Here is a 21,617-nt window from a genome sequence, read left to right as displayed (position 1 = left end):
CATCCTGGGGTCCACCCCAAGGTCCATCCCGGGGTCCATCCCAAGGTGTATTTGGGGTCCATCCCAGAGTCCATCCCAGGGTCCATCCCAAGGTCCCTCCCGGGGTCTATTTGGGTCCCTCCCGGGGTCTCTTTGTTCCCTTCGCCCCCCGCGCTCCTCTGGCGCCCCCTGCCGGTTGTTGGCGGCGCGGGGCGGTGCCGCGGGGCGGTGTCAGTGGCGCCTCCGCGCCGCCAGGGGGCGGTCGGGAGCGGCGCGGCGCGGGGGCGGGGCGGGGAGCCGGGCCGGGCCGCGGCGGGTGCGGGCGCCGCTGCCGCCGGTGCCGCCGCCGCCATGTACCGGGCCCTGTACAGCTTCCGCTCGGCCGAGCCCAACTCGCTGCCCTTCGCCGCCGGCGAGACCTTCCTGCTGCTGGAGCGCAGCAACCAGCACTGGTGGCTCGTCACCCGCGCCGGCTCCGGGGAGACGGGATACGCGCCCGCCTCCTACCTCCAGCGGCTGCAGGTGGGGCGGGACCCGGGTTCGAGACCCGGCGGGGGCGGCGGGGAACGCGGGTTCGAGACGCGGCGGGGAACGCGGGGACCCGGGTTCGAGACCCTGCTGACCCCTGCGACCTCGCGTTCCTAGTTTAAACTCCTGCTGGGAGAGTAAAGGGAGGCAGGAGGCGTCTCCTGTGGGTGTCCTGTTGGGAGAGTGAGGGCTAGGGAGCAGCAGCTCTGCAGGCCGTGGGGAAAATGAAAATTTATCAGCTTTAGCTGCAGAACGGGGAGAGGGAAAGGGGCCCTGGGCTCGGGGAGAGAGAAGGGGGCCCTGGGCTGGGGGAGAAGGGGAGAGAAGGATGCTCTGGGCTGGGGGAGAGAGGAGCGAGAAGGGGGCCCTGGGCTAGGAGCGAGAAGGGGGAGAGAGAAGGATGCCCTGGGCTTGGGGAGAAGGAGGGGAGAAGGGTGCCCTGGGCTGGGGAAGAGAGAGAGAGAGAGAGAAAGGTGCCCTGGGCTGGGGAAGAGAGAGAGAGAGAAAGGTGCCCTGGGCTTAGGGAGAAGGGAGAGAGAAGGATGCCCTGGGCTGGGGGAGAAGGGAGAGAGAAGGATGCCCTGGGCTGGGGGAGAAGGGAGAGAGAAGGATGCCCTGGGCTGGGGAAGAGAGAGAGAGAGAAGGATGCCCTGGGCTGGGGAAGAGAGAGAAGGATGCCCAAACCATGAGGAGGAGGGAGAGGGAAAGGGTGGCCTCAGCCGCTGACTCGCAGGTTGGTAGAGAAGGGGCTGAAGGGCTGGCTTCACTTCTTAAGAACTGTCAGAGGAAGGCAGGAAAACTCCTGGGTGGTGCCCTGGGGAGGTGGTATGGATGGTCCTTCTCGCAGGAGCGTACGGGGTGGTTAGGTAACCCTGGAGTCTGCCAGCTCGTGGCCCCAGTTGGTGTGTAAGTAAGCAGGGCTCGCGTGGCCGTCCCTGTGCTGGCTGTGTGAGCAGCCAGCGAGGGGGTGAGCCTCCTCCTCCTCCTTCCACCAGCACACCCTGACACTGGTAGCAGGCCTGTTCCATCCTGAGGGCCAGGAGAAGCCACGGAGCTGCCTGCCCCTGCAGTGGCAGTAATTACAGGCAAGTCGGTCATACGGGTAATTACAAAAAGTCGGGGCAGGCTGCTGTGGCCCTGACTGGGGTCACAGGAGGGAGGACAGACACCTTTCGGCCACCACAGCTGCAGGGGTGAACCTTGTGCCCATGCAGGTGTCATGGGAGAGAGGTTGCTTAGGGCTTGTATGGTTCAGAGGACTGTTTAGTGGAGGCTTCTGAAGGACAAAATGGCTTCTGAAATTAAAATAGGCCTTTCGTATGAGGCTACTTCATGGGGGTTTTATAGTTCTGGGCCTCAGGGAACTACATACTGAAAACTCTTTGCATCAGTCAATGGGTAACTACACGCTAAAGCATGAGAGTGTTACAAACGGGCCTCAATGTCTGGCTGAAAATGGTGACAAACCCCTTTATTTCAGCATGCTGCTGCTGCTCCTCCAGATGCCGCTGAATTTCTGATTAGCAGTAACTCAGCCTGTAAGTAAGTGTGGGTGTGTGCTTTGCAGAACACTTCAGTGAGACAAGTGTTACCTGGGGAGCCTGTATGTGTGTTTGAGGGCAACACCTGGTCTCTCTGCTTAGCTCAGGAGCCGGCCTTCCTGCAGGGCTGGGGCTCTCCTGCAGCCTGGCAGAACGGCCTGACAGGAGAGGACATCCCGTGTATCAATAAGCCTTTAAGCTATTTACAGGAGCTATTTAGTTACAGAGCAAAGACCTTATTAAACCGCTAGATTTTAAAGCCCCACAGTGGCATAACTCCAGGCTGCTGCTCCTGAGTTTCCTCTCTGCAGTCCCCTGCTTCATTTGTTTGTGTGGCATGACGTCTTCTTGTTGCTGTGGGAGCCTTCTCCCAGGCTGCCTTCTGGAGCAGCCTTCCTGCATCTCGCCACCTTGCTCGTAGCCATTTCAAAATCTTACAGTAAAAGCATTTCTTTGCTGACTTCCCATTCACTTCTCAGGTTATATTTTTCTACAGCCTCAAGATAGCTTACAGCCTGCCAGGCTGCCTTGAGAGGGTCTGTTAGTAATGTGCTAATGTTTAAGCAACACCACTGGTGGCTTTGGGAGTGCTCTCCTCTTGTTCAGGTGTAACTTTCAGATGAGCGCCCTTGGACCTTGTAGTGGGAAACAGAGGAGCCTTCCTTGCATCTGCTCCTGGTTTTTTGGCTATTAAATTTCCAGCACCTGAACTTGCTGGATGATGCTTGAGGCAGCAGGGTCTAATCTGCTGCTCTGCAGCTGCACCAATTCTCTGTTTCTTTCTTTCCACTGTTGCGTTCTGCCAGCTCCAGGGAGTTGATCTGAAGTCAGAACTCTCTTTTATTTGTGGGAGAAGGCATATGCTCACAGAAAGCTTGCTTGAGACTGTTTGCTGAATGTCCTGGATGAGAGTGCAAACAATTTGTCACCCAGTTTTGGTTTAACAAGGATGCTGAGACTAATTAGTGACAGTGATTTGGGAGCAATTAATGCTGCCCCGATCACAACAAGGAAAAACTACAGCTAATAATGAGCGTTAGCGTGCTTAGCAGGGAGAGAGAGTGGCCAATGGGAGTCACCATTGTAAAAGTAAGCCTCAAGCTTCGTTAGCAGTGCAGTCAGGTTCCAGGTGAGCAATAGGTTGCACAACAGTCACAGCCAACAGCAGCGCATCTCCCCAAAGCCCCTCGCAGCAGGCTGCTGAGAGGATGCTCAGAGATGGCTTGGGCTGTGCTGCTGCTGCCGTCCCCTGCTAGGAGCGTTAGCTTTCTTCCAAGCTTCTCTCGATTATTCAGGGTTTTTTTTGCTCAGCTTTCAGAGATATGGAAAATTCATGCCCTGGCTTCTCTGGAGGAAAATATAATTCCCATTTATTATTTAAAGCTTATTCTTGGCTGATGTCGTCGTGTCGCAAATGCGGCAGAATTTTGTACTGAAATCCTTGTGGCTCAATGTTGCCATGAAGAGAGTTAGCTGGGGCAGAGGGAGAAAACAACAACCTCTTCTTCTGTCTGATGCCTCTCAGAAACAAGTTAGGGCCAAGCCAGGGCACCAGGAGGTGCAGGTGTTGTGCAGTTAATTTGATGCGCAATTAGAAACACCCAACTTCAGCTGATATTCCTGCTGATTTTACTCTTCTGTAGTTCCCTTTTAGCTCCAGCGTGTTATTAAGAGTCATTTCGAGTCGAGTGCCATCCTGGGGTAGATACTGAAGCCATCAAGCAGCAAGAGGGGAGGGTGGGGCCGCGGGGGCAGCTTGTGAACCGCAAACAGAGCGAGCTCGTTGCTGAAATGCCAGCCTCGCACACAGCTGAACCCGAGCTCAGCACGCCCACGGCGGAGATCTTGAGCGGTGATGCTGGCAGAAGCGAGCAAAGCTGTAACAAAGTCAGGGGCTGACAGGTGCTGCTGCCGAGACAAGTGAAAATGTGTACCCAGCGCTGTGCCGGCCGGTAACGGCACGTAGGATAATTGCTTCCAGCTACTGACAGAGCAAGAGACAAATGCTGATTTCTAATGCCAAGCAAATACTGCTGCAGCAGAGCTGTCGGCACAAATGCCGTGGCTTCTGATTGAACAGAAAGGTGAGCGTCAGCACAAGGTTGGTCTTTTGTCTCCAGCTGCGTGGTGATGCTTAAGTAATGCATGAGTGGCAGTAAAACACGGAGGTTAGATTGGAGCTTAGGGTGTGCTCTGGAGTCAGTCACTGCACAACGTGGGCCTTTCAAAGCTTTAAATGGAGCAGTAAAATGCTTAATTCTGAAAACTTCCTTAGGAGCAGGAGGTTCACTCTGTGTCAGGAAGGGTTGAATTACCAAATCTAGCAAATCATAGAATCACCAGGTTGGAAAAGACCCTCTGGATCATTGAGTCCAACCATTCCTATCAAACACTAAACCATGTCCCTAATAAAGATCCTTCCTTTGGGTTAAATAGTCCACATGTTGCTATCGTTATGATGGGACTTGTAATTTCCCTACAGGAGCCTGGAGTTACTCCAGCTTTCCATGGAGGCTTTGGGCTGTACTACAGCAGCACCAAGAAGCGCAGTGGAGCTGCTGTTCTGGAGGATGCCAGACCCACAGGTGACACTTGGCCTGCCAGGAAAGCTTATCTGCTCTGTTCCTGGTGAGGTAGGGACTGGCTGTGGTGATTTGCTCCTGGTTGTGAGACCCATGTACCAGAGCAATAGTCTGCTTCAGCTTTCCTTCACCAGCCACCATGACCGGTCTTGCTTCATCTCTTTCCTGCACTGACCCAGGTCGGGTTCTTCATCAGTGGATGCCTTAGTATTATGTACTGAAGAGGCAGCTGTAAAATGCTGTATTGATGCGTCAGGGGTGCAAAAGTAAATGTTAAGTTGCAGGGGATATTTCTTGGTCAAGTGGGATTGGTTTAGGATGCTGGCTGCTGCACTGAAGAGGCAAATCAGCTGCTCAGCTTTATTAAGCTTAGGAAATAGCTTTGAAAACATAACACTACTAATAACCTTTTTAAAGTTACTTGAAATTTATCTGGTAGAACTGAAAAATTGTTTACTGTGTGGGTTTAGATTCTCTGCTCAGCTGAAGTCTTCTCTGGTCAGTCATGCTCTCATGTTTTTCCTCTGGAGGAGTGAGAAGGGGGCTGGCTAGGTGGGAAGGTGCATATGCTGATGGCCAGAAAACTTCGGACTGTCTGGTGAGAAAACAGACCCAGCTGTGAACATAAAGAGCATTTTGAGGATGCCTTGGATTGCTACTCACCATATCTTTTTCTACAAGAATAAACAGGCGTGTGATAAAAATAAGAGGCTGCTTCATGCAGCCTAGCAACAACTTAACATTCTCCTGCAGCATGAGCAAATACACAGCACAAGGATACTGGTAGTCCTGGCTGGGCAGTCGCAGGAATAGTGTTTCATCTCCCAAGCTGCAAAGAGAAGAGAGATTGCTGAGCAGGAGTGAAATTGAGCTCTCTTTGTTTGAACCCTTTTGTCCTGGTTTGTGTTTTAGCCTTGACACACATACAGGATTGGAGGCGCGTTGTGCAGGGTGAGGTAGTGTAGGAGCTGCCTTTCCTTGCAGACCAGGGCCATGCAAGAGCTCAAAGCCTGGATTGAACAGCTTGTGGCTGCTCCTTGATCAACCTGATCCCACATCCTACATCCAGCCCCGCATTCCAGCCTTTCCCTGTGCAGCCTTTGCTCTTGTTGACCCCATTCTGAGTTAGTTCAGTTCACTGGCGTGCTGGAAAACTCTTCGGGTACCATCAAACCTTTCATGCTAGCGTGGAGACAATGATAATTGTGGAGCACAGAGTTGGTTGTATGATGTCAATCAAATGATCAGATGTTCTGAGAGCAAATCCCCAGTCACAGGAAACTGAGCTCTGGCAATTGTGCTTTGTTGTAAAGGTTTTTTCCCCCTCTATCTACATAAAATCCAGCTTTAAACTGTGTTCTCTGGACCCCTAGCAGAGTTCCCCTCGTTGCTCCTGAACAGAAGGTGCTGATGGTGCAGACAGATGTACAGACCATCTCCTGCGCTGGAGCCTGCGTTGTTATTTGTCATCTGCTGCAGATTTGACAGAGCTTTCAATGGGCATGAGAGCTTAATCGCAATACTCACACAGATCCTGAATAAGCACTTAGGCTAAAAATAAAGTTTTATTTTGGAGAATAAGCAGCTGGTAGTGCTTTGCAGCTGAGGCTGCGTTTCTTGACACAGGCAAGAAGCAGAGTGGAGCATTTTCCTTTGGGCTGCTGCAGGAACAGAGATGCTGTAGTGTCAGAGCTGCTGGTGCTTTGAGGTGAAGTTTTATTCTTGAGTCTAAGTTACACAATCAGGGGAATTATAATGATTTCTAATTACTATAGCTAAACACTTGACATTTTAGCTAGAAGTTCTGCAGTTTTTCACAGTTCAGAATGAGTAAAGTAGAATACACTAATGATCTTTAGACTCTGTTTTTGCTCGGCTCTGAAGATATGTTCTCACTTTTACTCTGATTAAAAATAATTAGGCTTTTTGATATCAGCTACTAGTTGCCTTTATGACCTGGATGCCCACTTATGAGCAATATTGGAGGCCTGTTTATGTCTACTGGAAATTCTTTCTGTGGACCCTGACTGCCCTCACTGCCGCTGGTCTTGGGTTGCAGCAGGAATTGTGGCGAGTCCTGGTTTTGCTTCTGGAGGAGCATCACTGCTTCCCCAGCCAGTGGCTCACAAATAAAGTTTTGACCTTTACAGGAGGGACTTGTCAAGCCTAATTTGTCTTGGGTTTGATCACATGGAAAACCCTTTGATTTTAAAAGAAGGATTTTGAAGCTTGTCATGTGAGAATTGGAACAGAGGATGATATTCATGAATGCATCCATTTCTCTCCATGCCCCGTCACCCCCTACATTGTTTTCTTGACACGGGGATGTTGAGCACTCTTCTGGGCAAAGCTCTCGTAACAGAGAAATAGAGTTGTCCCAAAACTAAGGTCCACTGCAGCAGGAGAGGAGCGTTAGCTTCATTTCAGCTTTTCTGTGTTCATGCCCTGTGATGCAGAGCTGTTTGAGTTCCTTGCAAAGGAACAAAGCACTGATGCTTGTCCTTTTTTAACTTAAGCAAGAAGGGGAGGGAAGATTTTGGCAGTGTGGGCTTTTTATACTGAGGTGGGAAGTTCATGGGTTTGTTTTTCCTGGTTGTTCGTTTGTCTTCTGTAGTTATTTAGAGGTTGTCACTCCCTTCCTCCTTGGAAGTTGCTTCTTGGTTGCTGAGTTGTGAAGCTTGTGTTCTTCCTCCTGTCCATCTGGTACAGCTGAAGGGTTAGAGTCACCCAGCTGCAAGGACAGTGAGCCCGTTCCTCAGGCTCGAACCGCCTTTCATGCTAGCGAGATGTGCTTTTGAATAGGTGTCCATCCCTGCTGATGGGGTCCCATCTTCACCACCTCACCCCCCTTTCCTGCTCAGATTGCAGGACCCAGGGTGGTGTGTGTGAAGATGGTCTGCAGGACAGTGGTTTTTGTGCCTGTGATCTGGAAATGCCAGCACAGGCTGATGGTTTAGTTTGTTCAGCTGCTCAAGAGGTTTAATTAAAAAAAAAAAAAAAATCAAGCTGTCGGACTAAGCATGGTAGATAATTCCAGGCTGTGGGTTGCTTCTTGCTAAATCACTGGTTTGAGGTTCAGATTAGATCTCTTCTAAGTAGTAACTATTAATTATTGCTTGGTTTTTTTTTCTAGTAGGAATGGGGACAGTGCCTTGTACTATGGAAACCTGAGGGCAAGCCCCAGCTCCAAACCTTCTATTGTATTGAATTAAAACAAAGGGATGGGGGAGAAGATGAGGCAAGAGCTGCAAAAATACACACTTCCCCATGAGGAGGAGGAGATCATCTGGAAGCTGGGGTGATGTCTCGATGAAAAGGTCTTAAATTCTCATCCATGGGGTTTCCGTGTGGAATGGTACATCCGTAGCTACTAATGTGGCCGGATTATCTCCAGCTGTTCTTGCCACCTGTTCCAGCTCCACCACCCTCGAGCTTCTCTGCGTGTCCTGCCAGCAATGGCTCAGCCTCTGAGTTGCGTCCTCCTTCTCTGGAGGTGGAAAGAAAGCCTTGATGGACCACATAGGCGAGTTTCACACACTAGAACAAGAGGAGTGGCTGAGGGAACTGCAGTTGTTTAGCCTTGAGAAGAGGAGGCTGAGAGGAGGAGGAGAGGAGGACCTTATTGCTCTCTACAACTACCTGCAAGGAGGTAGGATGAGAAGTGTCGGGGGACAGGACGAGAGGGAACGGCCTCAAGCTCCACCAGGGGAAGGTCAGACTGGATATCAGGAAAAGATTTTTCGCAGAAAGGATCATTGGGCACTGGCAGAGGTTGCCCAGGGAGGTGGTTGAGTCCCCATCCGTGGTGGTATTTAAAAGATGGGTGGATGAGGTGCTCAGGGACGTGGTTTAGTGATTGATAGGAATGGTTGGACTTGATGATCCTGGAGGTCTTTTCCAACCTGGTGATTCTATGATTCTCTGTCAGTCAAGTTCAGTGCGGTGTCTGTGTGCCGAGATGGCTCCTGCAGGACCAGATGGCTGCCAAAAGAGATCAAGTTGAAGCTCTCCACTGAGAAGACAAATACAAACCTGTGGCCTCTCAGCCTGTGATGACAATTCTGTTTTGGGTAAACACAGTGGATTCTATGGTTTACCAGGCTACTGGAAGGTGCCTTTTTCCCCCTCCCTTCCTGGGGAAAGGATGTGTGTCGGAGGGGCACAAGGGGCACCACAGTTTGAATGTAGTGCCCAGGTCATAAATCGCACCCAAGTGACAGCAGAAGGCAGGTCCACTGTCCCTTTCCCTCTGCGCCTGGGCTTGGCCATCCCTGTGGAATACAAGGGAAGAAGCTTAAGTATCAGGGAAGCCTCTGTTTTTCAGCCTGTAAAAAGAATAATGGTGTGAAAACCCAGTACCTTTACTAAGAATGATGATCGTAAAAATTCACTACCTACTTAAAGCAGAAGCTTAGGGATTTCCCCGAGCCTGGCCAACTCAAGTGTTTGTAGCTATAGACTTTTTCCATTTGACATAAAAAAACCCAGCATCCTTTGAAACGCTGAGTTCTAAGTAATGAAGCTTTTGTCTGTCCTGGAATCACCTTTATTGACTTAAACTGAAAAATGCATCCCCTTTAATTTGTTTTTTTTAATTGATTTCATGTCTGTTTTCCATTAGCTTGATGACAAGAGATAACAGCAGTGTTGAAATACTTGTGCAGCTTTATCAAGGGGCCCGTACAGTATAATTCTTTACATCAGGGATGGGAAAGAAACCCCTCCAGTGTTCAGTTTGGGTAATCATCATCTTGTCTGTGGCATTGCTGACATGGGTGAATGTGGCACGTGGAGAGGTGGATGCGATCACCGCAGTAACAAGGCACATGAGCTGGGCTGAAAGTTTCGTGCGTGAGAAGTAAGCCTTCCAAAAAATGCACTTTTTTTTTCTTCACTGCCTTGGGTAGTGAGGAAAACAGGATTATGGCTGTTCTGCTGCCTGTAGCACAATGTCCTAAGAGGGCATTCCCCTCCCGTTTCCATTTCTTTGTGTTTCTGGGAAGCCTGTGCCACTCTGTGCTGCAAAAGGAGATGGGATTATAACTTGCAGCTCAAGTAGTGTGGGCTATTTTTCCTCTGCGGATAGTGTGGGGCGCTAACAAATTGCTTTTCTTCCATGACCCACCTCTTACTTCCTTATAAGTGAAATGTCAGCAAATCCAGTTGAACCCTTTAATCTTCTTTTAAGGTTAAAAAGCCCACTAAACAACCCAAGACTTGTTCTTGAACTGAATCTGGAGATAACAGCAAGTTAGCCTCATTCCTCAGATAAACATAGCTAAAGTTGCAGTTCTCAAGGTACTTTTGTAGGTCAGTGGAAGCTGTCAGTCTGCCTGAGTTTTGCAGCACAGAAAAATCGTGTGCTGTCTTCTCCCACTGTTGGCAGTCAAAAAGCAACTTGGGAGGCTGCAGAGTCTTTATTTCACAATTTTCTGGGGTTTGTTTTGGCTTTTGCTCTGCCTTTGTGATTGCACATGTAACAGTTAAAGTTGTAAAACACCATTATAGATACCACTGATATCTTAATTACTTTTTGGGCATGAGTTAGTATGAGCTTTCTCATTGTCCCAATAAAGCTCAATTGCTTTGATGCCCTGAATTTGCTGTCTGGGTGCTGATTGCTTCAGCAGAAGCATCCGCTTTACTAGGAATAAATGTGCTTGCAGGAGCAGCTTTCTGCTAACAAGTACGTTAGCCTGCTTGAGTATTTTGTCTGTGGCCAATTAGCATGATCTACATCGTGACAGCACAGCCCGCATGAAGTATTTCAGCCCTTCTGATACCCTCTCCCTTACTGCCCTGCACCTGCACCCTCAGCAGTCTTTAAATGGCTTTGCTATAATTAGCCAGCACACCTAACTTCATGTAATTTTTGTGTGTAGCACTAATAAGCCAAAAGCATGAACAGGATCCCCTGTTCTACAGCACTTCTCTGAAGAGATCAAAACATATAGCAGGTATATGTAGGGCAGCAAGGAGGATGCTTGTCTTTTTTTTATTTTTTTTTTCTTTCAGGAGGAGGTGTTCCTTCTTGTTTTGGCTTTACAACAGCCCACCTGAAAGCAAATGAGCATCTGAGGGTTATCTTTTACTGGGAGCCCAGTTTTCATACTTCTTGTTTGAATCCTTGAATGAGTGTTTTGTATCAAGGTTAAAGTTGTGAATGCTGCTGGCAGCCAGAGGAAACCTGGTTGCATGTCCTAGTAGTGATATTTCATATACCTGTCGCTGTGACCTGGGAGGGCTGTAGGTAGAAGAGAAGTTGCTGGGGAGATCCATATTATGGGAACATTATATAGAAATGAAGGGTTTTTTTGGGCATCTACTTTGGAGAAACTTTGTAAGTGGGGTTGCTCTCTTGGGTCCCTGCCCTGAGACACCATTCGTGGGAGAAGTCCTCAAGGATCTTGGTCCATCTGATGTGCTTGGGACTTGTGTGAAGGGGTGTTGATGAAGGGATTGCTTGTAAGTGATCGCTCCACCTTGGAATGAGCTTTCTCTGTGGGAGGGTGGAGCCGCTGTCTTAGAATCATAGAATCACCAGGTTGGAAAAGACCCACCGGATCATCGAGTCCAACCATTCCTATCAAACACTAAACCATGTCCCTGTCTTTGAGCAGAGGGACAGCATAAACCCAGCCTTTCCGATTGCTCTTGCTATGCAGTTGCTTGGAGTGATTCTCCTGGTAACAAATACTCAGATTTTTCTGTATAGTGGTTTGGGAGTCATTTTATTTCAGAGTAGGTTGCAGATGTGATCTGATCACGTACATCATTGTGATAAGCTCTGTTTCAGGTAGGATGCACTGGTAACTTGAAGAAGAGAAATGCTCATTGCAGATGCAAGAGCTAGATTTTCTATATGAGTTAATGTGGTTTCTGTTCCTCCCTTGCTAGCTTTCTTCTTATTTTTGAGGCACGTGGTGGGAGCTGCATCCCTTTACGGCAGGAGAGGCAATGTTTACTCCACACACAGAGTCCAGGGCGCTGCAAAATTCTGCCCCTGCAGCAAGCGATTTGCCTTTGATCCTTCCAGCTGGAATCATTTTTGGTTAGGGAGAACTTTCCAAGGTCTTTCTCAGGCTTGCTCCTGGTAATGCAAAGCAGGTTCTCATCTTCACAGTGATGGCTTTGCAGGAAGGAGCACCAGCTGTGTTGGGACCTGCGGCTCTGGTCACAGTGCTACTAAAAAGGTCCTGGGTATTTGTGTTTGGTTTACAATTTTGTGCAATTTATATCTGTCCAGGAATCAAACTAGCTCATGACTTTCCTGGGTTTGCTCTTTGAGTATGGAAGCTCTTTTCCCTCATTAATGGCTTTAATAAAGTACACATGGCTGTTGATGCCACGGATGCCAGAAAGCAGCACATATTCTCTGCGTGGCAGACCCAAGCTGTGCATGCCCAAGCCCACAAGTTCTGTGCTGTCTCGGATGGTGACCTGTCCACCCTTCTTGCTCCTTCTCCCTCGTACCTGGCTGGCGTGCCTGGGTTGTATGTGCCTGCCCAACACCAGGTCTGCTTTCCCATGTTCACTGGGGCTGAGATGGCAGGTTAGTTTTCTTTCCTAGCATCCTGTTAAATCAATAAGAGCTTTCCCATGTATGTGTTGTTGATCGTGTCTGATATTGACTTGGCTTGAAAATTAAGTGCCGAAAGGACGCTAAGCAGGTAACCCTAAAGAAAGGGGCAGCTCTGTTGTCTGATGCTGTTGACTTGGGACAGGCTGGGCCAGAGAAGTGCCCTGAAGCACTGAGAGCAGCAAGAATTAAGGCAGCAGAGAATAGAAAGATATGTAAGTATGTGTCAACTGCTCAATTTTAAAAACTTCTGCCTCTGCTTTTATCCTCTTAGCATGTTTTGGCTTAAGAGATGTGTTCTGGTTACTGGAGGGTGCAGAATTGTGAGGGGAAGGAACTGGTGGATGATGAATAATGCTCATGGCCCATAAACAAGAGCTGAGCGTGGCTGGAGAGACCCAGGATGGAACGTTCCCACCTTGGGAAGTACCAGTGTGCAGTGGTGGGTCGCATGCTTTTCGTTGTTCCTTAGCGTGCCTCTCCCTTCTCTTTGACTCTGAAGGGGAGAAATCGGTTGGAATTTGGTTGCTGTGCATCCCTCTGGTGTCTTCAGGGCTTTGTTTATCCCAAATGCCACTCCTGCCTGTGCTGCCCCTAGTTAGCGTATCTGTTTTCCCAGGAACTCCGGCTTCTGCTGTAGCTGGATTTGCACAGCTTAAGCCCTTTCCCCTGCTCTCCTTTCTCCTCATTTCTCTTTTGTGCAGGCTCTCTGCTCAAGCGTCTGCTGTCAGCACACAGCAGAAAAACACCAATCTGTTAGAAAACCATGATAGCATATCAGCAGGAATTCCAGATCTGTTTCTGGGCCGCCTCTTTGTCAGAAGAGCTCAGCCCTGTCTTTGTTCGCTCGCTAGCGTGTCAGGGACGCTGCAGGTTTGTTTGGAGCTCTTCTCCTCTTATGTGCTCAGTAACCAGGACAGTTGCCCATTGTTTCACATGTGTTTTTATGGTGCATTTTTAAGTGCCGCGAGGCACAATATCTTCGTGCCGACAAGGATAAGTTAATGCATGTCTCTTAGCCAACAGCCTAGGGACTAAAAATTTCTGATTGACGCTACAAAAAGGGGAAGAAAAGGAGCTGAATTTCCCACAACAGTGCAAAAAACAAAACTCAGCCCATTTGTTTGTGGTTCAGAAGGGGGAACTCGTATCTGGCACCTCGCTGCCATGGACAAAGGCTACTTGATTTTTGTAAATTGCTGCCGTGATCGTTTAAATCTGGAAGGAATACAGCGTGCAGACAGTCTGGCGGTGACTGGGGATGAATGGCATGTGACCTAAGAGGTGGCGTTCATCTCCAATTTGAGTAACAAAGAGCCAGGCTGTGCCTGTGTACGCCAGGGGGATAAATATCCTAAATTCAGCAATGGGCCGTGTCAGTGCAGCTGCGTGAAAACTGAGCTGTCACTGGAGACAAAACTTTGTCTGTCTTTTGTTGTTGTGCTGCGTGAGAGCTGGAGCTGTGACATGAGGTTGGAAGTCAGCAGCCCTGCCTGGCCACTCTTGTGGCTGCAAAAGCATCTAGTGGAATGAGGACACCGATTCCTGCACGTGCAGAAGAGCTAACGCCTTTGATCACTGAAAACTGGGGAGGCAGGACGGGAAAAAAATGCCATGTTTTCTAGGATCAGCCCCCCGCGGAGGCAAAGAAAAGCCTGCCATACGTTAATGGGCCACCTTCAGAAATGTGGGAGTCTCGCACGCACAGGGTGGCTCAGCCCGTCTGCGCTGATGGAGCTGTCAGCCTGTTTGCCTAGAAAATGCTTTTCTGAAAGGTATGATTATTCTAGACTGTTGAGCAAGTTCTTCTATATGAGTGCATTTAAACAACGCCGGTGGAATGTGTGGAAGGACTCAAAACTAAGAGGAAGGGGAGTGACGTTTTCAAGAGCCCCAGCAAAGCAGGAAAGGAGGTCGTGCTGCCTGCGCAGCCAGGACACCAGTAGTGTTTTCCAAAATGCTCTGGTCTCTCCTCAGCCCCTACATGGAGTAAGCAGAGGCGTATGACACCCTGTGCAGGTGTGCCCTGTTTGGGGAGGCTGCTTTTGGTGGGGTGAAGGTGAGAGCGGTGTGAGCCCTGAGGGTTGAATGCATCCCTGCCTGTGCCCAGCCATGCCCTGGGTTGGCTTGGGTACCCGCGAGGTGTCCTGGGAGGATGCTTCTTATAAGCCTGGCTGCCTGGAAGAGAAAGACCTGGGGGTGTTGGTTGACAGCGACTGAACATGAGCCAGCAGTGAAGAGTTTGAAGGAATGTGTTGTATGAATTTGTCCGATCGTTCAAAATCAATATATCGCCAACTACGTGAACTGCAGCAGCTTACTAACAAATTGCAAGTAACTGACGGTTTTGGCTTAGATAGTTGGCTGAATGGTTTTGGTTTCACTGGCTGGTTAAAGGATTTGATTAAGGGTGCGCTTATGCTAGTTATTATAGCTCTTGTATTGCTTCTTTCATTATCTTGTATTATATTTTGATAGGAAGGGTTGGACTCGATGATCCGGTGGGTCTCTTCCAACCTGGTTATTCTATGATTCTATGATCTTGTTTATTTTGATGCTTTCAAAAATCAACAGAGCGACTTTTAAATAGTGCTTGGATTGCTCAAAAAGAAAACGGGGGAATTGATGGATGGTTACGAACCAGAGGTCATTTAATGAGCACCCCAAGCACTGAGCAGCTTATGCTAAATGAAATGAAGGCACCTTGGCATAAGGCCTCACAGCTTTTGCACCAGAATTAAAGCTAACTTTGCAGAAGAAGCAGCTACGGTAAATGACACACTGTCTTCAAGGTTTCTCTTTGCAACAAAAGAGAGTTGTTCTGCCTTATACTCCTCTCATTTCTCACGGGAAGCTTTCCTTGGTAGTCCTTGACTTGTTGTTTTGTAGTCTATCAATTTGTAGACTGAAACGCTCACATAGCTGTTTCTCATGGGAAAATATAATAATGTATTGTAACTAATGATTACTTGTTGCTAATGGAGAATTGTCAAATCAGCTTGCAAAACAATGGCTTGCTTCAGCTAAGTAAGGTATAAAATGTGTTATGAACTTTGATTAAATGGCTTCACAAGGATCGTATTGATTACTGTGTGTTGTCCCGTTTCTTCCGTCACAGCAGTGGCCCAGGTGGCCAAGAAGGCCAGTGGCATCTTGGCTTGGATCAGAAACGGTGTGACCAGCGGGTCCAGGGAGGTTGTTCTCCCTCTTTACTCGGCACTGGTGAGACCGCTCCTTGAATCCTGTGTTCAGCTCTGGGCCCCTCACCACAAGAAGGATGTTGAGGCTCTGGAGCGAGTCCAGAGAAGAGCAACGAAGCTGGTGAAGGGGCTGGAGAGCAGGTCTTATGAGGAACGGCTGAGAGAGCTGGGGGTGTTTAGCCTGGAGAAGAGGAGGCTGAGGGGAGACCTCATTGCTCTCTCCAACTACCTGAAAGGAGGTTGTGGAGAGGAGGGAGCTGGGCTCTTCTCCCAAGTGACAGGGGACAGGACGAGAGGGAATGGCCTCAAGCTCCACCAGGGGAGGTTTAGGCTGAACATTAGGAAAAAATATTTCATGGAAAGGGTCACTGGGCACTGGCAGAGGCTGCCCAGGGAGGTGATTGAGTCACCATCCTTGGAGATGTTTAAAGAAATGGGTGGACGAGGCGCTAAGGGGCATGGTTTAGTGTTTGATAGGAATAGTTGGACTCGATGATCCAGTGGGTCTCTTCCAACCTGCTGATTCTATGATTCTATGACCTTGCAAAAGGCTTCCTTCCCTGCCTGCCTCAGGAGGAGGGCATGCAGAGCATCCCAGAGCAGCACTGAGGTCTGGCTCTGCCCCCCTGCCAACTAGGCAGGAGAAAATTGGCAAAGGGCTCTGGGGAAACCCTTTGTTTGTTCCTGTTATTAGCAAGGAGAGAGGGAGTAATGATTTATTGATGCTTCTGTGATTTTCCTGTGCTGGGCTATGAAGGAAGAAATTCTGTTCCCTGGCTGATGTTAGTGGCTTTAATTGAGCTGTAACTTGTTCCTGCAGGGCAGCTTGCCTGCAGGGTGCCGATGGTGCCCATGGTTCTCTGATGTGATGTTCCACCAGCCAGTCCGGCTGTGAGCATCAGGGATCACTGCCCTGCCCTTCCCCTGGCTGCGATGGGCTGTTTATAGAGCCCAGCATTTCTCTGCTGCCATGTTTTATTTGATTAAACCAGAAATATCTGATACAAGGGGTGGCGGCTGCTCCTTTTTGAGGTGAGATGCTGTGTGAATGTGGCTCAATACCTCACCAGAACACCCCTCTATTTTTCACGCGATGTTGGGTGGCAGATGATGTCCTGTTGATGGCTCTTGGCCACGGCACGTGGCGACTGAGGAGACTCCTGCACTCGCCCTGCAAGGGCACCTTCCACCTCTGTCATTGCCCTGTCCCTGCTGCCTTCTCTGCATTTTGGTGCCACCGGGGAGCTGCTCGCTGATGAACAGCCACCGTGCTGGAGGCTCGGGGCTCTGCCAGCCCCAGCCCATGCGCTTGGCAGCACAGATTCTGTAAATCCAGCTGAATTCCTGGGCTTTACTTGGTGTGCTTCCTCTGACAGCTCGCCTGCAGCGGTGCCCTTTCCATGTACTCCCTTGCTTCTGTGCGAGCTGTAGCCTGCGATGAGCAGGGTTTCATCTCTGCATTCTGGAGTGTGGGAGGGGACAGGATCTTATCTCAGGGCCCTGCGGGGGCCAGAGTGAACTTCTGAGCAGCAGGTCCAGGGAGGTTCTTCTCCCTCTGGACTCGGTGCTGGTGAGGCCACTCCTTGAATCCTGTGTTCAGTTCTGGGCCCCTCACCACAAGAAGGATGTTGAGGCTCTGGAGCGAGTCCGGAGAAGAGCAACGAAGCTGGTGAAGGGGCTGGAGAACAAGAGGAGCGGCTGAGAGAGCTGGGGGTGTTTAGCCTGGAGAAGAGGAGGCTGAGGGGAGACCTCATTGCTCTCTACAACTACTTGAAAGGAATTTGTGGAGTGGAGGGAGCTGGGCTCTTCTCCCAAGTGACAGGGGACAGGACAAGAGGGAATGGCCTCAAGCTCCACCAGGGGAGGTTCAGGCTGAACATTAGGAAAAAATTTTTCACAGAAAGGGTCATTGGGCACTGGCAGAGGCTGCCCAGGGAGGTGGTTGAGTCACCATCCTTGGAGATGTTTAAAGAAATGGGTGGACGAGGTGCTGAGGGATATGGTTTAGTGTTTGATAGGAATGGTTGGACTCGATGATCCAATGGGTCTTTTCCAACCTGGTGATTCTATGATTCTATGAAATGAAGCAATGCCATTTTGGTTAACTCGTGGAGCGTGAGGATTCCTTCTAATCACATGATTTATCCAGGATACCGATTTCTGTTTATGACTGTAGTGCAGAGGATCCCCAAAGCTGCATGTCCCACAAACCCTAACTGCAAGTCGCCCCTGTGCTCTAGACCTGCCGTGAGCAGCTCAGCTGAGCGAGGGAGATGATGATTTATGAGCAGCATCAACAGTGTCATAAAGTGTAAGTGGCAAGTTAATGCTGCTTTTTTATTCCAGCCCTTTTGATAGGGTCGTGTTAATAGCGGGTCGGGGAGCAGAAACAAAGGAAAGAGCACAGCAGCTAAAAGCCGGTTGTCACAGCGCTGCTGCATTAGTGTGAACATGTTGTGTTTTATCAGAAAGCGAGCATCCTCTCCATAACAAATGACATCGTGCGGCGAGTAGCAGCTCCAGCCTGTGGATTCCTGCGGACGATGTTGACAGGTTCTTTGGTAGAGGGCAGAGATGCTGAGCTGTTCAGTAGCATTCAGTGCTTTGTACAACGATGTTCTTGGGAAAATCAGATTGAGAAACGTGGAAACCCATGTGGGCAAATGCCTGGCGGGCTGGGGAGGGCGAGAGGAGGCAGCGTGAAGGGGGCATCTCATGGAGGTGGTGATGGATCTAGAGGGACTACAAGTGAGGGATCAGGGAGTGTGCCAGATTGGGTGCTTGGAGCCTGTAGCATGAACTGCGTAGGATTTTGGGGTGGGAATGGCATGAGGGCAGGGAACTGTTGTGCTTGGAGCAGCATGGAACTCCCCTCGGGACGGCAACACTGGAAACATCTGCACTGCTCCCCTTTCCCAGAGAAAGCACACAGCTTGCTGTAATTTTCTTTTCTCAGAAAATGAGATGTGTTCTCTGAAATAGCTTGCCTTTCCTTCCAGTGCTCTTTTAAAGATGTTCGAATGAGCTTTGCTCCACTTCCCTACTTAGGTCTATAGTTAGAGGTGGTGAAATGCTCCCTCAGCCATATGGGGCTGCTAGGAAGCTTCATCCCAAAATTGGGTTCTAAGTGTTGATTTTGTCCTTGATCTGATACTTTAATGAATTCAGTAGATGTAGTTTAATATAGCTGGTTTTATTTTTAAAGTTTTCCCCAGTTGCTTTCTTCCCCATCTCTCTTTCTTGGGAAAACAAACAAACAACAACAAAAAAATCCTAAATTTTTCTTTTTCAAAGCTGAGTATTGCAGAGGGGGCCTCTCTTCGCCACCTTGTTTGGAGGTTGCTCCTCCCCAGCCTCCTAGTCTGCAGTTGATCTTAATTCACATTTGGTTTAGTAATTAATCAGGATATAAATAATACATAGCATGTTATCAGAAAACTGCATGCCAGTGCTACGCAGGCAGGCGCTTTCAGCCCTGGCGGGGAGGGCAGCCTTCTGCAGCCCCCTAAGGCCAATTAAGGTGCATCCTTGATGAGATTCCAGCTGCTCTTTGGCTGGATAAATGGTTGGTCTGATGCAGGGAGGGGGCAAAGCTAGTGAAGATGAAGGGTTTTTACTGTTCAAGCAGCTGCAGTGAGCGCTGGAGTCCAGGCGTTTCCCTCTGCTCCTGCTGCTCCCCAGCGTGCGTGGGCTGAGGCTGCCAGGGGTGGTACCGAATGGATGGTGCCGGCACCAGCAGCACCTTATAGAAGATCTGTGGGCCTGCTGGATCCAGGGTGAAGCCTTGGAAGTGTGTATTTTGCCTTCAGCCTTAGTCCTGTAAAGGTCTTTTCTGCAGGCGTGGCAATTGCTGGCAAACAAAGCCTTGAAGGAAATCCAAAGCCTGGAAACCTGATTTTCTTTCCCATGCCCCTTCGCCACAGCTCTTCCAGCATCCTGTGTAAGCCTGGGAATGAATGTCTTCAGTATTTCTTGTCTCAAGGCTGGTGTTTATTTCAGCTGCAGTAATGAGTGCTAAACTGGCTGGCAGGAGGAATAAATGTTGCTATGACAGTTTGGGTGGAGATTTGGAAAAGTCACTTTGAGTTGCAAAACAAGTATAAAAAGCATCAAGAAAAAAAAGCAAGCAAAAATGCAAACCTAGTACCAATGGACTCTGAAGGCCACCAGATTTTGACTAGGTCTGTATCGTTCACAGCTCCATAGCAGGGCCGTGAGAGCAGAAATAATTGAACGTGGGATAACTGCAGTGGCATCACAAAAGCTCCCAGGAGCAAACTGAACAGTTTGGGCTGCTTCATGGTCCTGCCCTGGCTGTTCTTGTCATGATCGCTCGAGTTTGGTGCATGTGGTAGTGAGTTTGTTTTCCAACTGCAGACCTTGAAAGAGCAGACTCAGTTTGAAGCGCAGCTTCAAATATATTTCCTTTGGAAGAAGGAGGGAACAATGAGATGGTGCTGAGACGGGGTTCTGGCTCTGGGAACTGTTTATTGGCAGTTTGGCTCTTGTGGTGCCTACTCTGTGGGTTTCCCATCCTGTGGTCTCTCCCGCTCTAAGATCTGGTGTAAAAGAACCACAGATGATGCGGTTGATGAACCACAGTAACATGTGGGATGTTGTGTTTTTCAGGTGCTGGAGCAAGATGTTGTTCTCCAATCTATTGACCGTGCCATTGAAGCTGTGCACAATGCAGCCATGAAGAATGGGGGGAAGTACAACCTGGAGCAGAGAGATGTCCTCCAGTAAGTACAACAGGCATCTGGGGGAGCTGCTGGATGAAGGGTTGTCAGCATGTGATGTTTGTGTCTTTCCTGTTCTTGGGGGTCAAACTGGATGTCGTTGATTTGAGTCCCTGTGCTGTCAAGTGCTGAAGCACTCGGAGAGCTTCCCATTGTTTGCGCTGGTAGCCACTGTGGCTCCTCCTGACAACCATGTCCAGCAGGGCAGTGCTTTGGTCTCCCCGCTCTATCCCTGTGTATGGAAAGAAGAGAGAATTCCCAGCTGCACTGTAGGCTTAGAGGAGAAATCCCAAACCATTCCAGATGCATTTTGTCCTCTTTGCCAGCCAGGAATTGCAGAGGTTGTTGGCATGTGGCGTGAGGTCCTTACTATGTTCTCGAATAATTGCTTGTGAGGAGGAGTTTTGTCTTTCTCTGACACCTCGCAGTCTGCTGAGGCACGCTGGCTTAATCTCAGTTGAACAGTGATTCTAAAGTGAAGGCAATTTCTGAAGCTTGCGATGCAATATGTGACTCTGCCCCCGAGGAAGAAGCATTTTTCTCCAGTGAACTGATGAATAAATTATGGGCTCTTGCAGAGTCTCTTCCTTCCTCCCCCAGAAGTGCTTCCTTAGTTGTTAATGAAACTGGAGTTGGTGTTCAGAGTAATATAACCCATTCTGGTATGTATAACCCAAATGCAATAAATCATTTAAGCGTATCATTTAAATGTTGTAACGTGGTTGCTCCCTTCCTTTAGCTGTGCTGTTCGTGATGGTGTCGTTCCGTTTCAGAAAACTGATCCATCACCGGAAGGAGACTGTGTCCCGCAAAAGTCACTCTCCCACCCCCCAGGGGATGGTTATGACGCAATCCTCCAGCGATCACCATCTGGATGTAGCCCGGCAGCCCAACGGCATGTGCCGGACAGGGTACGAGCGTCATCACAGTCTTCCAAACACTGAGTTTGAGGAGGAGGATGAAGGTCTCTATCAGGTAACAGTGTCTGGATACCTTCTAGGTCCCCCCTTTGGTGGGGTGATGTCACTTGTCCTGTTTAATAAAATGCTTTTGCAGCTGAAGTCACAAATCAAGTGTGCTGGGTACCTGGGGTCGCTGCAGTGTAAATTGATGCTGTCTCTTAAGAAGCCCGGAACAGCCCCTCTGCCATTTATGCTTGTGATGCTTTTTGGGATCCCTAAAGATTCATGGTGACGTGCGAGATCCATTCTATATTGAGTGTCTGTCTCTCAGCAACTTTGTGAGAGTTGCAGGCTCCCCAGAGTATGCTTTGAAAAAACAGTTTTGGCGTGAGCAGCAGAACCCCCTCCAAGTGCTCAGCACTGCTTTGTTTTCCTTGTTAAATTTATACAAGGTATTTGGTCTTTAAGCATTTTATCTGTTGATACTGCCCATTTTTATTACTCTAAACATAAAAAACCCAAAGATCCTGCTTTGTCTGAACGTTGCTTGTCATGATGAATTCAGGG

At 49.1% G+C, this 21,617-nt stretch overlaps 1 protein-coding gene across 3 annotated transcripts in view; it reads left to right on the top strand.

Moving 5' to 3' along the window:
* The first annotated feature begins 283 nt into the window (after positions 1-283).
* The window catches only part of NCKIPSD (NCK interacting protein with SH3 domain), a 47,593-nt gene continuing 26,259 nt past the window's right edge, over positions 284-21,617 (top strand). For all 3 annotated transcript variants that reach the window (XM_069866213.1, XM_069866214.1, XM_069866215.1), the window contains exons 1-3: positions 284-501; positions 20,039-20,151; positions 20,922-21,123. In XM_069866213.1, the coding sequence (XP_069722314.1) occupies positions 331-501; positions 20,039-20,151; positions 20,922-21,123 (486 nt within the window). In that variant the 5' untranslated portion in view covers positions 284-330. The remainder of the gene's footprint in view (positions 502-20,038; positions 20,152-20,921; positions 21,124-21,617) is intronic.

This window comes from Phaenicophaeus curvirostris, chromosome 11 (genome assembly GCF_032191515.1).
Source record: "Phaenicophaeus curvirostris isolate KB17595 chromosome 11, BPBGC_Pcur_1.0, whole genome shotgun sequence".
Classification (NCBI taxonomy): domain Eukaryota; kingdom Metazoa; phylum Chordata; class Aves; order Cuculiformes; family Cuculidae; genus Phaenicophaeus; species Phaenicophaeus curvirostris.
This window is presented reverse-complemented; position numbering and strand designations above follow the sequence as displayed.